Genomic DNA, 17,225 nt, shown 5'->3' on the forward strand with positions numbered 1-17,225 from the left:
CTTCCCCTATAAAGAACTCTTATAACTCAATAAAAAGACAAATAACCCAATTTAAAAATGGCAAAGGGGTTGAATAGCTTTTTTCCGAAGAAGATGCACAAATGGCCAGTAAGCACATGAAAAGATTTTTAACTTCGTTCGTCACTAGAGAAATCACAACCACAATGAGATACTAGTTCATACCCACTAGGTTAGCTATAATCAAAGAGAGACAATCACAAGTGTTGGCAAGGACATGGAGAAAGTAGAACCCTCATATACTGCTAGTGGGAATGTAAAATGGCAGTCACTTTGGAACAGTAGAAGTTGCTCAAAAAATTAAACCATATGACCCAGCATTTTCACTCGTAGGTATAATACCCATGAGAACTGAAAACATATATCCACACAAAAGCTTGTGCAAAAGTGTTTTCTAGCAGCATTATTCGTAATGGCCAAAAGTGGAAACAACTGAATATGAAACAATTGCTGAAAATAAAATGTGGAATATTCATGCAATGGAATATTCAACCATTAGAAAAAAATGAGGCATGGATGGGTGCTACAACATGGATGAACCTCAAAAACATTATGCTAGTGAAAAAAGCCTGACACAAAGGCCACATAGTTTATGATTTCAGTTGTATGAAATGTCCAGAATAGTTAAATTCATAGAGATGGAAAGTCAATTAGTGGTTCTGAAGGGCTGGGAGGAGGGGTTACTGTTGGGTGCAGGGTTTCTTTTCGGGGTGATTAAAATGTTCTGGTATTAGATAGTGATGATGGTTGCACAACTTTATGAATATTCTAAGAACATCTGAATTTTACATGTTTAAAAAAGTGAATGTTATGATATGTGAATATCTCGATAAGAAGGAAGGAAGGGAGGGTGGAAGGAGGGAGGAAGGAAAGAAGGAAGGAAGGAAGGAAAAGAAGGAGGGAGAAAAGAAACTGAGGGAGGAAGAAGTACCATTAATGGTGATAGTAATGTGGAAGGTGTGGTGGTGGCAGAAGGCAATGAAATGGTAATCATACTAATAGCAGCTGCTTACATACATGCTTTATCTTACTTAATCACAGTATTCATACGAGTTAGGCTTAAAGAGGTCAAGTAATTTTCCTAAGGTCATAAAACTCACCAGTTTTCAAACTTGTTTGCACACAGGAAATACCTAGGGAACTTTCAAAGATACTGATGCCTGAATCTCACTCCCAAAGATTCTGATTTAATTGGTAATAGGGTGAGGCCGGGGCGTAGAGATTTAAAAAATCTTATTTAAGTAATTATCCCCAAGTCATTATAATATGTAGCATAGTTTGAGAACCACTAATATTAGCCATTAACTCAAAGTTCAGGTTTGAATTTAGACCTTTATAATTTTGAAGTCTTAGGCATTTAGCTACGTATCTTATAAATTACTATGCTGTAATAAAATTTCTCCTTTATTGCTGTTTTTCTAAAGAATGAAATGAGAGCTTCCAGTTTCAACACTGCTACTCAGCTGTGTGACCGTAGTCAGATCTCATTCTGTCAGCCTGCCTGCCTGCCTCCCTCCCTCCCTCCCTCCCTCCCTTCCTTCCTTCCTTCCTTCATTCCTTCTCTTCTTCCCTCCCTCCCTCCCTCCCTCCCTCCCTCCTTCCTTCCTTCCTTCCTTCCTTCCTTCCTTCCTTCCTTCCTTCCTTCCTTCCTTCCTTCCTTTCTTTCTTTCTTTCTTTCTTTCTTTCTACATTAAATTTATTGAGGTAATATTGATTAGTAACATATAACATTCAGGTGTACAACATTATAATTTCATATCTGTCACATGCCCACCATCTGAAGTCTGATTTCTTTGACCCTTTACCCAATTATCCTCCTCCCTGCCCCCTTCCCCTTTGGTAACCGCCATTCTGTTGTCTGTATCTATGAGGGTTTTTTTGTTTATTCTGTTAGTTACTTTTTGTTTTATATTCCACATATGAGTGAAATCATACGGTTTTTGTCCTTTTTCTGTCTGACTTATTTTGTTTATCATTATACCTTCAAAATCAATCCATGTCACACATGGTAACATTTCATCTTTTTATGGCTGAATAGTATTCCCCTTTGTGTGTGTGTGGGGGGGGTGTACACGTATACATACACCACAGTTCTTTATCTAATCATCCATGAAGTTAATCCCCATCTGTGGCTTCCCGCTCTAGCTCTAGCTGCATATTCAAATCACCCTGGAGGCTGTTAAAACTTAGGCTGTCTGGACCTCACCCATACCATTTGTCTCAGATGGGAGGGGCAGCTATAGTATTTTTTTTAAGTACCTCAGGAATTAAAAAATGCAAGCCCTGGTTGAGAACCATTGACATAAATGATAGTTATCTAGTTCTAACATGTAAGTCTGCTTAATCCGTGGGTGTAAACTAGGCATTTTGAAAGCTGCGTTAGCTCTCTGACTGACTTGCTTTCTTGCAGTCCTAAATCAGGTAGCGTTCGCAAGTCACTCCTGACCTAACAGAGCCAGAGAAAGGAGACAGGACTGTGCCCAGTACAGAGCTGCCTAGAGGCAAAGGGGGAAATAGTGGGCTCTGCCTTCCATACTTCCTTGGCCTTGTTTCTAGTTTGGACTGGTATCACAACAAAGGTCACCAGTGTTTGTATTAAACAGTCCTTCTTGAGATCTGAAAGAAATAATACAGCCTTTATAAGCTGCTAATTGCTGAAGGACGTACCTGAGACTCCGGGCCAGTTGAGTTTTCCTTCTGTCAACCTCAAATCTCTGGTCCACAATTTAAGATCTAGTTTCAAGTGTTCATTCAAAAAATATTTATTGAGCACTTACTGTGTGCCAGGCATTGGTCTGTGTGCTTGGGATACATCCATGAACAAAATTAATAAAACATTTTGTCCTTGGAGTTTTTATTATGGTAGATGGCAGTAGCAAATAGACAATACAAGTAATTAGTCTGTTAGAAGATACATGGTATGGGAAAAATAATAAATCAGGGTTAAGGATTAAGTAGGGTGGTCAAGGTAGGTCTTCTTGAGGCCTTGAGAGCTGAGGAAGGAGACGAGGTATTTCTCCATGTGGGTATCTGGGAGAAGAACATATCAGGTACAGGGAATAGCTACAGCAAAGGCCCTAAGGTGAAAGCTTGCCTGATCTGTTTGAAGAGTATCAAAGAGCGCACTGTGCCTGAGGAGAGAGGAGCAGAGATAATGGAAGACCTTATAATTTGGGTGTTTGTAGGACATCATAGTAACTTTACGTTTACTCAGAGTCAACTGGGGAGCTGTTGCAGTGTTTTGCATAGAAGAGTACATGACCTGACTTCAGGTCCAAAAAGATAACTCTGGTTGCTCTGTGGATAATAGATAGTGGAGATGGGGAGGAACCAAGAAGGTCTCTTAGGAGGCTCTTGCAGTATTCCATGTGAGAGATAGTGGTGGTTCAGATCATAACTGTAGCAATGGAAGGGGTGAGCAAAGGCTAAGTTATGGCTATAGTTTGAGGTTGAGCCAGCATGATTTCCTGACATGCTTTAGATGTGAGGTATGAGAGAAAGATAGCAGTCAAGGAGGACTCCATGATTTGGGTCTGAGAAATTTGGAGGCTAGTTTGCCATCAACTGCAGTGAGGAAGCTACAGATGAAGCAGACTTTGAGGAGCAGAACAACATATCAGTGTATTCAGTTTTGGATGTATTAACTCTGAGATGGCTACTAGACTTCCAAGTGGAGATGTCAGATAGCCATCTGATAATTAGATAGATGTATGGACTTTGGCATATGCATGGCATTTAAAATATTGAGCCTGAATGAGATCACCAAGGGAGTGAGTAATAAATAAAAAGGACCAGGGGTTCAGCTCCAGCCCATTTCAACATCAAGAGGCTAGGGAGAGGAGAAGGATCCAGCAAAAGAGACTGAGAAAGAATGATCCGTGAAGTAGGAAAACCAAAAGTACAGAGTTCCAGAAGCAAGAGTGGAATGCTGGCAAGGTGACAGGCGTGGTCAGCTAAGCCAGACCTGCCAATAGGCAAAGTAAGATGGAAACTGAGAATTGACCTTTGGATTTAGCAAAGTGGAGGTTATTAGTGACCTTGAAGAGAGCAGCTTTGGTGAAGTAGGTTTGAGAGATTGAGAGAATAAAAATAGCAGGAGATGGTGACTATAAACTACTGTTCTGAAAAATTTTGTATGAAAAATGAGCAAATAGTTGGGAGCTGGTGAGAGGACTGTGCTTGAGTTTTTTTATTATTATTATTATTATTATTATTTAGACAAGAACAAGAGCAGCATGTTTGTTGGCTGAGGAGAAAGATCCAGTAAAGACCCAAAAAACTGATGAAGTAGGAGGAGAGGAAGAATTGATGGAGTGATGTCGAGTAGGTGAGGCAGGGTGGGCTCTACAAGTGCAGGGATTGGCTTTGGATGGAGGAAAGTACCTCTATGGAAAGAGGCAGAGAGGGAGAGAGTATGTGGATGCAAATGTTGCTGAGTGGAGAGATGTGGCATGAAAATCTGGGCAAGTGTCTTTGGCTTCAGTTTTCTCAGTAAGGTAGGGAACCCTGTTATCAACTGAAAGGGCAGAAGAAAGCAGTGTTGGAATTTGAAGAGAGAAAAGAAAATGTGAGTCATCTAGGGGAGAGAGTAGATGAACCTAGGGATCTAAGTAAAATATGATTGCCAGACAGTATGAATGGACCCCGTTGAAATTTGGTGTGGTAAATTTAAAGTGAAGCCAGGCAACAGCTGGGGGTGTGTGCGCATTTTCCCCAGCTACATTCAGTTATATGGATGTAGGCATGGAGTAATCAGTTGTGCTTTTACCAAGCAAGGATATCACAGCAAGAGAGAGGAAGGTATTAGATAGTGAACATAAAAGAATAATCATAATGGTGGATGATGGAATTTAAGCTGGGTAAGAAAGGGAGAGAGGAAATCAGTGGGGAGAGGTTCAGTGAAAAGGTGTTAGTTTTGAGGTCCCAGTGGAGTCGAAGGATAGGTGGATTGAGATAGTATAGAGAGGGAGTGAGCTGGAAAGATAGGTGGTGGTTAGTGTAGAATGCATGAAATCGGGACTATGGAGGGGTTATAGTTATTAGTAATAATAGGTCTTATGTCATGGGGATGGGAAGAATGGAGATTGTCTAATGTAATAAGTTTGGAGAAACCAAAGCTCAGAAGGGATTTAATTTGAATCTCTAGTCAGGGTATGAATAGGGTAAATATGGACTTGATTTCCCAAATCCTAGACTGCTATAATTTAGGGACATTTTCTAAAGCTTAAATGGTTTACCAATTACAAATAAAATGAAGGCATTATTGAACATAGCAGGAGGTATTTATGGAATGTATTTATGGAATACATTACACTAAAAGATGGTCCAAGCAGAAAATAGATATGGTTCACAAAGGGGCTACAATAGTTCCCATGAATGACACTTATACCTAATTGAAGTTAGGGGTGTATGTGGCCTAAACTTTTAAGGCTTATCTTGGAGAGCAAATATGTTTTTCTTCCCAATATTTTTCTATGCAGTGCTTTTTCTATTAAGTTTTGTACTGGCTGGGCTGACTCGGATTAGATGTTCTTGATTTTTATAGAATTTAATAAGGGGCATTGTTTTGTTTGGTATGCTAGTGTATGTGAATTAGCCAGGTGGAGGCCTGTAGAAAGTAGAATCTCCATTAATGCATCTGGTATGACATCTTTCTTTTACAGATGGGAAAATGAGGCCTCAGAAAAGAGAGGTGACTTGCCTTTATTTGCTCTGTGAGTTCAAGTAGCTAAGGTGGACCCAGAGGGCAGATATCCTGATCAGGAGTGTTTTGTGTTTTTCCATTACAGAGTGTTGATTTACATTATTGGCTGGGTAAAGAAATGAGTACAGAGCAGTTAAATAATTTGCCCAGGCTGCATGGGAAATTATTGAGTTGATTCCCTATAGAATCCCATCAGTGTAGGTGTTCTGGCATGAGTAAGCCTAGAAGTAATGATCATATCTGAAATTTTGGACTTTTTTGCTTATTGAATTTTAAATAAATCCTTTCTTAAAGGCTGTCTGAAATGGTATTAATACTAATTCTATCCTATTTTTCTGCATTTAATCCAAAGTACAGATGAGGCTTCTGGATAGTTAATGTAGTAAATAATATTACTTGTGAAAGATAGTGTATTTTAAATGGTTTTATCTAGGATCATAACAGATTATTCTCATCAGTTAAGTGAAGACCCTTATTTGTATGTAGTAGGTGCTCAGTTAGTAATGTTTTTGTTACTTGATTTCACATTGTAAAAGCAAACAGGTAATAGTACTATAGTTGTAGGCAAATTATTATTCTAGAAAGAGATTTATACATCTTCTTGATATGGGGACATAACTTCTGGGTTAACTTATAATAACCTAGTTTTATATTCTTGGCTTTATCAATATCTTATTTTAAAGCTAAAGCATGCATTCTTCACAGGGCATTATTGCCCCCAAAGGGGTGAAAATTGATTCTATGGGGGAGAAAAAATACTACTTTTTATGTATAAAGCACAGCTATACATACAATATATAAACATATATACAGTATATCTTTGGTATTAATATTTTGGTGGGGAGCGCATGTCATGATTAGGAAGAAAATGCCTAAAAAGCCCCAGAGGAGAGTGTGTGTCTCCAGTTTCTGTCACAGAGCTCCTGCTGTAGTACAATAAATTAGTATTTGGTTTTTGTCCTGGCTCCTAAAACAGCTCCAGAGCAATAAAGGTGAAAGGTGTGTCTTTTGTTATTCAATAACAAGCCCCTTTCAACCATGCCTGAGTTTACATTAATTAATTAATTTTTGGAAAGCCTCTCAGGATGGGAGCTGCTTGCTAGGGGTTTGAAACTTTCATCCCCCTGCTCTGACCTCCTGGGTGGGGTGAAGGGCTGGAGGCTGAGTTGATCACCAAGGCGATTGATTCTGCCTACACAAGGAACCTCCAGGAAACCCCAAGCAGTGGGGTTTGGAGTGAGATGCTGGGAGGGTGACGTACCCAGATACCTTGCTCTATGCATCTCTTACATCTGGCTGTTTGTTGCTGAGTTATATTTTTTATAATATATTACTATTCTAGTAAGTAAACTTCCTGAGTTCTGTGAGCCATTGTAGTAAATTATCAAACTTGAGAAGGGCTTTGTGGGAAACCCCAATTTATAATCAGTTGGTCAGAAGTACAGGTGAGAACCTGATACTTGGAATTGATGTCTCAAGTCGACATCAGGAGGGGAGCAGGGAGAGTAGAGGGCCCTTAACCTAGGGAGCCTGTGCTAAGTCTGCGACAGAATTGAGTTAAATTGTAGGAAACCCAATTGGTGTCCTCCAAGAACTGGAGAATTGCTTGGTGTGGAAAAACCCACACATCTGGTGTCAGAAATGTTGGTTATGAGTAGAGAAGGGAACAAATTTTTCCTTTAAGGCCCTTGATGAAAATAGTTGAGAAACACTGGATCTGGTTGTATATACTAAGCTCCGCCTTAGAGGAAATCCCCAGATATCATTGTATTCATTGTAAATGTCAAACTTCTAGGGAAGTCAGAGTTTCCAGTATATGCATTAAAGACGTGACTTCAAAGTGGTCCAGGAAATGAAGTGATCTGGGGCCTTTTCAGTTGGACTGTGCATTTTCAATATCTCCATCCACATCAATTTGCACACTGTATAACCTTTCCTATGCTGTCTTGCCTTGCATTTCCTAGACCTGAAAGTCTAGCCTTGGCTCAAGAAAAGGGGTGTGGAGAAAAACTCATCTGCCTAGTTGAGTTACCCTCAGCCGCTGTCACAGCCGGGCTTATGGCTGTGGAGACCTACTGTTTGGTTCTATCTTACATAACCTCACAATGTCCCATTATTATCACCATGAAAGGAGAAACTGTGGGTCAGTGCTTTATGCCAAATGTGATATATTTTAAAAGTTGATTCTTCCACTCTTGGTCTGCAGTGAGAGTGCCTTCTCTTTCCATTTGGTACGTATGAAAGCCTAGCTGCAGAGTATTATCATTAGGAGACCTAGGCATCATGCTCTGTACTATGCCTTGAATGCAGGAGACACTAGGTAAGTAAGACTTGGTTTTAAGGGCTAAGAAAAGAAGATGGTTAGTAGAAGTCCGATGTGTTGTTTTGTTTTTCAAACGTCGCTGCCACTGTTTCGCGGAGGAGGGTAGTATTGTACACAATGTCCTTGTTTATAAAGTATCAGTTTAATTTACCCCAAGAACCACATGCTGGGCTTTGTCACCTGAGCACTGATGAGGGCCATGGGGGGCTTAGTCTGTAGCCATGGCTCTTGGGTGTTCAGTGAGTCTTTTTACAAATACCACCACTGACTGAAGGGCAAGGAAGGGAAATTCTGTGATCTTTTATTGTTTTTAATCAGTGAAGGAGGGATTAGACTAAACAAATATTACAGCATTGTGACTTTGGTTTCCCAGTGGTAAACAATAATTGTAGAGATTGAATTTCAAAAGCCCTGAGAGTGTTTATCTATTATAGTTTAATCTCCAGTGATGCAGGTGGGTAAGGATTAAGTGGAATTTTTATGGTATAAGCAATTCTTTCATGATAGTTTTCTGTGTTTTCCCATTATAAACAAAAAGAATTATTCATCTATTAATGTATGTTCTTCTGAATTTACTTGGTAACAAGATACCAGGGCAGAAGTCACAGATTCCAGTTTAAGGAATCATTTGCAATTGAGGTGCTGAGCAGTGACAAGAAATGAGTACCAAAAAACACAATATATCTGGCTGCCTGATGCCTGGGCTACTCTCCTGAGAGAGTAGATGGTTAGTGCCTGTAATATAAATTGGTTTTAAAAAAGAGAGTAAGAAAATGATTAAATAAAATTTTGATTTTTTTTTTTTAAGAGAGGAAGGGAGCGAGAAAGGGAGAAAAACATAGATCAGTTGCCTCTTGCACGTGCCTCAACCAGGGACCAAACCCACAATCTAGGCATGTATCCTGTCCTGGAATCAAACAGGTGACCTTTTTCTTTGTGAGACAACATCCAGCCAACTGAGCTACACCAGTCAGGGCTAAAAACTTGAGTTTAATGTCATAGAAAATAAAATATCAAATTAGTGAGAGAAAGAATGGTTACCGAAGAGGGTTCTAGTGGGGTCTGTCTTTTTCTAGGTGATCAAATAAGTAAGATATATACTGATTTCTGTGTGTGTAGAAGGCATAATTTAGGGAAGGTGATTGTGTTGTAAGAGAAAAGGAGGAAGAGGGAATTGTAAAAAATTAGAGAAGCTGGAAGGGAATAAATGTGTGAGTAAAATGGAGAGACTTTGTATTAAGAAACAGTGCCCCAGATTGTCCATAAGCAAATGAATGGTGAGAAATTTCTTCAAATTAGTCACTGTGGAGGCCCTTGCAGCCTCCTCCTGCGGCCACCTTGCAAAACATTTGTGGTAGTCTTGCTTTGAAATTATTTTTAGAGCTGGTTATAAGAAAAGTCATTTTCTTCATGGTGAAGTCAGTTTCATTGCTCTAATTATTCCCCTCACTTGGTTCTGAATGATATTTTGAGTTGATTCTAAACATTCCTTTGAGGATTTTCAAGAGTGTGCTTCAGGCTCTGTGGATTGGACCTAGCAATGAGAGCATTACTGGAATTAGTGTAAAGCTTTCCTTTACAAGACCTTTGGAAAAGGCCGTACTCATTTTGATGTTTACTTCACTTTATTAAGAATTTGGGAACATGCGTATGTAGGGAAAATGAGTAGGAGGACACATACCAAAGTATTAATTGGCATCTTTAGTGATTTAATTTTCTTCTTTATATTTTTTTCTATTTTCCAAAATTTCTACAATGAACGTATTTTTTACAATCAGCAAAAAGAGAGAAAAAATTGTCTGATTGCTTCCTGCCTAGGTTCATTCTGTGCTCAAGGACGGGCAGCAACAGCAGCTGACTTGGGGAGCAGGTATCCCAGATGTCGTGGCAGGGCACTGATTCGCTTTTCCTGAATCCAGAGCCAGACACAGTGCTTACGCCTATTTCTCTAAATAAGTGCTGTTTTTAATAACATACCTCAAAGTTTTACCCTTTTCAAGCAGTAGTTAGTAAAAGAGAATACATTGGTTCTCCTTTTATTTCAAAAACATTCTAATTTATCAAGCAGAAGTGGAATGTGATATAAAAGTGTAGGTTTATTTCCTTAATACTAGTGAAATCATTTCTGACAAAGTACTGCTTAAAATAAGTTTTTATGTAAATAGTATGGTGTGATTTAAAAATATGATTCAAAAATAGGCACAGTTTCTCTGTGTAAGTTGAAATATCTTAGCTGTGGTTATGGTAAGTTTGGTCATGTTTATCACGTGGGTGAAAAAGAAAATAATTTGTGGGGAGAGAAAGGGCATGTAAAGCGGTCTTAAAACATAGGGAAAATGGGAACTTAGGATGATGCCAAGTAATTGTGGCTTTAAAGAAATAAAAGCTGAAAATGTGAACACAGAAAATATATAACAGGTCATCTAAGATACTTTGCGGCTGTGTTCATAGAAATTCTTAATATTGTAAGCAGTATATATAAGTTTGACGTAAAAACTTCTCTGTTTAGCTAATGCTTGCAGCCTTTGTCATCTGAGGCTGTCAGTGGGTAGTTCAGCATCTCTACTATATATGTAGCGCTATGTTGGAAGCTGTGGAGGTGGAAGAACCCTTAGCTATTGTCTGTGTGTGCAAGGAGTTTATAATTAGAATTAAGGATGGCAGATGGACTTCAGACAAGTATTTATATTAGCATTTCTCTCAAGGCCTAATTGAATAGTAAGGACAAACAAATGGCACCGAGGGAGAAGTGATTGTGAGGTAAAATCATCTAGAGAAATCTTCCAGAGTAGGAAGAAGATATTTATAATGTTGACAGGAGATAAAGTAGAATCTCTTAAACGTTTTTACTCTCTTTTTCCATTGAAAATATTTTCAAGAAATGACTTAAAAGCTGAGAATTTTAGCTAAAAATTTCCTGTCCTCATTAGTAGATCTGTATCAGTGGTTCTCAAATTGGGGGTAGTTTTGTGTTTTTCCCATCCCCAACTCTGGGGACATTTGACGGTGCTATAGGCATTTGGAGAGATTCACAGGACTCTCCCTGCCCCCTCCATATACATACAACAAAGCCTTAACTGTCAGTAGTGCTGAGATTGAGAAACCCTTGTCTACATGTACTCAAGAGACAGCGAAAGGGCAGTGAGGGCTGCCCCACTCATTCTATATGACTAATGCCTCCAGGAGTGATGGGGCTGCGCTGGCGTTAGATAATGAGAAGCAGTAAAATGGTGTGTGATTCAGTCCTGAGCTTAGCTCATTTGAAAGCAGTCTAAACCTGGGATACAATAAAGAGTACTGATAAAAGAGAACTATATGTGAATAAAAGACATTTTTTTGTATTTGACCCAAGTTTGTGTCGTATCCAGTATTTTGTATATTAAGCATTGACTGTCTCAACTTTTGTTCTTTACATGTTAGCGCTGGGCTTAATGGAAAGAGTTAGGAATTTAGAATCAGAGTTCTGGATTTCATGTTCAGGTTCTAGCTGTGTGACCTTGGACAAGTTATTTATCTCTGAGTTATAGTTTACTCTGTAAAAAAAGAATAATAAAATAAATCTTCTGTAAAACAAAAGGAGATAAATGTTGATTTCCATTTGTGTATATTTATGTGTAGAAGGCTTAGTTTGGTTGTAGAGAAGATTAAAGAAACATTGTATGTTTAGTACTGAGCATGTTAACTTGCACATACAGGGTGGGCAAAAGTGGATTTACAGTTGTGAGTATGTGAAACAGCTTATTCTTGTATTATTATTATTGATTATTGTATTTTTCATATGAACAACTGTAAACCTACTTTTGCCCCACCCTGTAGTTACTACTAGGTAAATATAAGCTATTATGGTTATTAATCCTTACAATAGTTCTGCAAAGTAAGTGGTATTATACCCTCTGCACAAATGTAGAACAGAGAGGGCATACCTTGTGTAGGAACACACAGTAAGTAGAACTAGGATTCAAACTCGTGCCTTTATTTATCTTCAAATTCATATGCTTATCATATTGCTTTGATTAAATAGTAGAGAAGAGCAGAAAAATGAGAAGGAAAAAAACGCTTTTTTTAAGAACGACTGCCCTTCCCCTGTACTAAAATTTCCCTTTTGCCTAGGTTTTCAGTCTAAATGTCTCATGGAATGCATGACAAAATTGCTATGTGAAGTAAATTTTGTTTCTAAAATAACAATGTGCCTTTTATTTGTAAAGAGATGTGCACATAATTTCATATATTTCAAAAAAATTAAACTTTTGTTTAAAAAATAAATGTTAAAAGCTCCTCCCAAGGTTTGAGAATTTCCTCCTTTAAATCTTTATTCTAGAGACTATAGTTTTGTTTCTGACACTTCCTGGAAGAATTCTAATGCTAATGATCAGCACCACTGGGTTTTTTTTTTCATGATACTGTCATTTTTATCTGTTGTTCTACCGATGCCAATTTACTAGTCTGCTGAAACGGAATTAAATGTCTTTAAAACCAGAGTTTGATGTACTTACTATGCCTTTCAGAGTAATTTACTTAACAGCTTCCTCTTTCTGCAGTTCTGAAGTTTAAGAACAATCAGTTGAGTAGGTGGGTTAATGTATTCCTTCCTTGTCTAGTATTTTGTGGCATCGATAGAACCAGAGATACTATAGCTTATTTCAATAACTATCTGCTAAAGGAATAAATTCTTCTTACTAGAGATGATATTTCCATGACCTGAATCCTGCCAGGATTTTCCTTACAAGGAAAAAATTTTTGTAATCCTTTTCTAAAGGAAGGATAGTTTTACAGTGGGTGCACATGGGCAGAATTTTGCTAAACATTGCACTAAGCAAAACTGAGAGTTTCTTCAAAATTGTAAGTTTATGAAATAAAATCCAAGATTTTTGAGCAACATTAATGTACAAGCAGTCCACTTTGGATAAACAAGAATGAGTTGTTTTACTAATTGTGAAAATTTATGTGTTTCTAACTTCCTTAAAATACAAGCCGGAGGAACATAGTGAACTCTCTTGTTAGTTAACTAAATCCTTCATTGTTTATAAGAAAATACTAAGCAAAAGTCCTTCCAGCTTACTTTAATTAGCCCAAAACCTGATTATAAACTCGGTCATCTGTGAACCTTAAAAAGATTCTGAAATTTAAGGTTCCTGTTTTTCTATTAGGTAATTTTTTAAAATATGGAATCCCAGATTACTCAGACTTACTGTTAAGAGAAGATAAAGAATACTCCTTTACTTTATAAAATTCCAAACTTCTGGAGCAGAATAGATTTTAACAACAATGTATAGCAACTTTCTTATTTTACAGGACAGAAAATAAGGCACAGAAAGATTGATTAATTTGTCAAGGGTTGCACTGATAGGCAGAGCCAGGAATGAAATCCAGACTTTCTGAATGAGCCCAGTTCTCTTCCTATTATTTTGGCTTTTTCATAATTTTGAAAAATTGGGGCATTTTTTTTTATTGTGGTAAAATATGCTTAGCACATAATCATTAAATTAAAAACAAATCTTTTTGGAAAAAAAGCAGAACTAATAGCATAAATAATTAAAAAAAACCAAATCTCTTTGAGTAAGCAAATATATGAACATGAAATGAAAAGGATACACAAAGCTTTACAGTGTACAGTGACGAGTCTAGCTCTCCCTAACTGCTGTCCATCCCAGTCGCCTCCTTGGAGGCAGCCGCTGTAAAGAATGAGGCATTTTAAATAGGCTGCTTTGGTCTAATAATGTGCCCAAGCTGACATTATTGCATTATTCTTCATGGATTGTAGTTGGGCCTGCCAAGTTTAGGTAATGCCTTACAGAGGAAAAACATAAGCTGTGGAATTGGAATATGGAAAGATTTGTCAATTGGACTTGAAAATTACCCTAAATCCAAGTTATTTCCAGTAATAGAAGTAAGTGCTCTCTTACAGCAGTACTCTATTACTCAGGTAATGCCTTTTGTTCAAAGAACCTAAAGTATTTTATAAAAGCTCTCATGTATCCTCATGAAATGTGAAATCCCTGTCTGAGTATTGTATAGTAGCATACAACTGCTGTAAAGTCTAGAGCACATTGACCAAAAAGAAAAGAACTATATTAATGTTTGAATTAACCTCCCCAGCCCCTGTGAAACCATCATTGTGGGACACCACATGCATTTGCTTCTCAGCCACTGAACCTCCTTGGCCCACCTCAGTGAAAAACCTCAGTGCCTGCTCCTTGGGTGGGACACACCCAGGCATTTGGCCTGGAGAGTTCCTCGCAGAGTGAGCAAGTTGGGTGAGGAAGTGAAACGGGACTCCAGGAGTGTACATGCACCTGTGGCCCTGCTGCCACAGTTGAGGTTGCACAGCAGGAAAAGCAGCTGGGCAGTGGCAGGCTTTCTGAACTGAAAGCTTAGGTACTGGGTTGATAACCACACGCAGCAGGGAGGCTAGGCTGCTGCTAACGTGGTGAGAGGTCGGACTGGAGCAGGCTGCAGCTCCGGCCCGGCCCCGGGCTGCCACAGATGGGCTTTTAAAAGGCAGATCTCCCCCAGGCAAAAGGAAACAGGACTGAGACTGCGAGTGATTCTCTTTGATACCTCTGTGTGACTGAGCGCCTGACAAGAGGTTTCACGTGGTAGGGAAGAGGGCAGAGGGAGTTTGTTGGTGGTTTAAAGAGAAGTGAGACTGGGTTCTGGAAGAGAGAGGGAGAGGAAAGGCGAGGTGGCAGGAGGTTGTCTTTTTGAGAGAGTATTTTGACTTCTCTGCTGTTAGATTTTTGAAATGTGGGTTTCATGTTCTACTCGGCCACAGTGTTTTGTTAGGTTTTGTTTTCAGTTTCCCTGATCCTAAAACTGTCCTATAGTACTCGGTAAAGGTTCCGATTCCTTGCCCTCTATCTCAGAGGTTCTGCCTCAGTCTAAAGTATGGGGCGTACTGCCTACTGAATACTGGGGTAATTTTAACAAGTGTCCAGGTGATTTTAGGGAATAGCAACATTATCAGATCAGGGCTGCGACCTGTACTTTCATCAATTCTAGATGTTCTGCTCTAGATTTGTCCTCAGTTGTAAATAGAAATATTGAGAGTATTGGGAACCTTAACTGAAAGTGGCCCATTTACAAGGTCTGTCCAGAATGTATTCAGCCAAGTAATAATGGAAAATAGAGACATTTTTTGAAGAAATACAATATATAACAGTCATTGTACCTAGGACAATGACACCTCAGTCCCCTTCAAAGTAGGCACCTTGGGACCTCACACAGTTGGTTCTCCCAGTCGTCATCAGCTGCCCCATCATGTTTTCCTGAGTCTCATCAGTGGTCTGAAGTCTCGTCCCTTTTCAGAGGTGATTTTCATTTTGGGAAAAGCCAGAAGTCACAGGGCGCCACATCTGGACTGTAGGGGGGCTCAGTTACCTGGATGATTTGATGTTTTGCAAAAAAAAAAAAAAAAAAAAAAGATACTGCACAAGAAGTGACACATGAGCAGGCACATTGTTGTGACGAGGCTGCCAGTTACCAGGGACCCATAGCTGTGCCCTTCTGAGTCATCCAAATAGTTTCTGTAGAGGAATGTTCAAGTTTAACACAAAATTTTATGCAGATTTGTTGCTCTACTTGCTGATTTTGAATGCAATGGCCACACAGTACACATGTTCACTCAACGTCTACTGCCCCCACTGACTAGTACAGTGAAGTCTTCATTGTTCATGTATGCCCATTTCAGCCCACTCTCCTTGGCTGCCAGGTTACATGGATGTTGTGCAAACTATTCTCATTACATTAACAATGGCTGGACTTTTTCCAGACAGACTTTGTATATCAAAATTAGAGCTTTATTTCAAAAAATCTTGCATGTTCTTCAGTTTAAAACACTAGAATATTATTAGTTCATAGTAACTATTAAAACATCAGTGCCATTAATCTTTGCACACAGAACTGAGTGGCCTTTTATTTGTTATAATGGTCCTGCAATTATGTTTGACCTGGACTAATACTCTGATTTTTGAAAATTATTCAGGATTTAGAGAGTATGGTAAATGGTAGTAACTATGTTTTATAGTTAGAACTTTTATAAGGAGAAAATAGCTGTAGTTTTAACATCACAGTCATTTTCACAATTTAAAATGTAAATTAAAAAATTTCAGTGATTGTATTTTTTTCTTTTCAGATAGGAACCAAGGCTTTAACCTTCTTAGTTCATTGACTGGAGCAAATCATAGCATTGGGTCAGCAGACACCTGTCACTCAGAGGTAAAGATTCTTCCTTGATCTTTTCTCCTCTGTAGCTTTAATTTCTCCTCGTAATTATGAATTTTTACACCATTTATCTTTTTTTTCTTTCCATTTAAGAAGTGGCAGAGAATATTAAAAGTAGATAAAAGGAGAACCTAAAACAGTCCTCTTGTGCCTGGTACCTATTGAGAGAAGGGTGCTTTAGCATCAGATCAGTGAGCCCTTTCAAGATGTTTGCAATTTGGGTTGTTTCATGTTTTCTTGCTAGATTATTTTTGAAAAAGTGATAGGGTTTCCTTTAGACATAAAGTTAACTCCAGGTCTTAAAATATAAAATAAAATCATGGTTCTTTTTCAGTACTTGCCATGTACAAGGCTCTGTACAAATCTGAGGCAAGATCCTTGCCCTCAAGGAACTTATTAGACTGATCTCAGCACTTTGTCCTTAAGGACTTTAGTTCATATTTACCTTGGTCAACATGCTGGAACCAAGGACACATTAGATGGTGCCACATTGTCTTTCCAGGCGTCTTTTTCATCAGTCTGAGCTGTTTGTGTTAGGGTCCTGTTCATTTTCACATTTCATATAAAACATGGATCTTAAACAAAACAAACACTACGTTTTAATAGTCAGTAGCCAAATCATGGCCCTTTCTAATTTTTCCTTGAGAAAAAATACTCCTGAGTTAGTGAATTTTTAGCTGTTTTATTTTTTTTATGTGATGTTGAACCTTCTTCTGTATCTCCTTATCTCTAGCTCCTGCTACTGCCTCTCTAAAGCCAGCCAGTGGGTGGAAGTGTGAGCCTTCTGGATTTAGTTCTGAAGTAGCCTGCTATTGAATTATTGCTTGTGTGTATTTTCCTCAACAGCAGCCCTGTTTGCCAGCAGCAGATAGGACTGAATCCCTCTTGGATCATCGGGGTGGTGCAGCTAACACAGCAGATGCTCAGGTTGATAGCATTGTGGGTAAGTTCCTCCTTTGG

At 38.6% G+C, this 17,225-nt stretch overlaps 1 protein-coding gene across 1 annotated transcript in view; it reads left to right on the top strand.

Annotated features, from left to right (window-relative positions):
• AAGAB (alpha and gamma adaptin binding protein) overlaps positions 1–17,225 on the top strand; it is a 47,713-nt gene that overhangs the window by 23,926 nt on the left and 6,562 nt on the right. Inside the window, exons 6-7 of the mRNA XM_054565241.1 lie at positions 16,177–16,259; positions 17,112–17,208. Of these exons, the coding sequence (XP_054421216.1) occupies positions 16,177–16,259; positions 17,112–17,208 (180 nt within the window). The remainder of the gene's footprint in view (positions 1–16,176; positions 16,260–17,111; positions 17,209–17,225) is intronic.

Source organism: Pteronotus mesoamericanus, unplaced genomic scaffold (genome assembly GCF_021234165.1).
Source record: "Pteronotus mesoamericanus isolate MK-2021 breed Mesoamerican mustached bat unplaced genomic scaffold, CSHL_Meso_final contig_164, whole genome shotgun sequence".
NCBI lineage: Eukaryota > Metazoa > Chordata > Mammalia > Chiroptera > Mormoopidae > Pteronotus > Pteronotus mesoamericanus.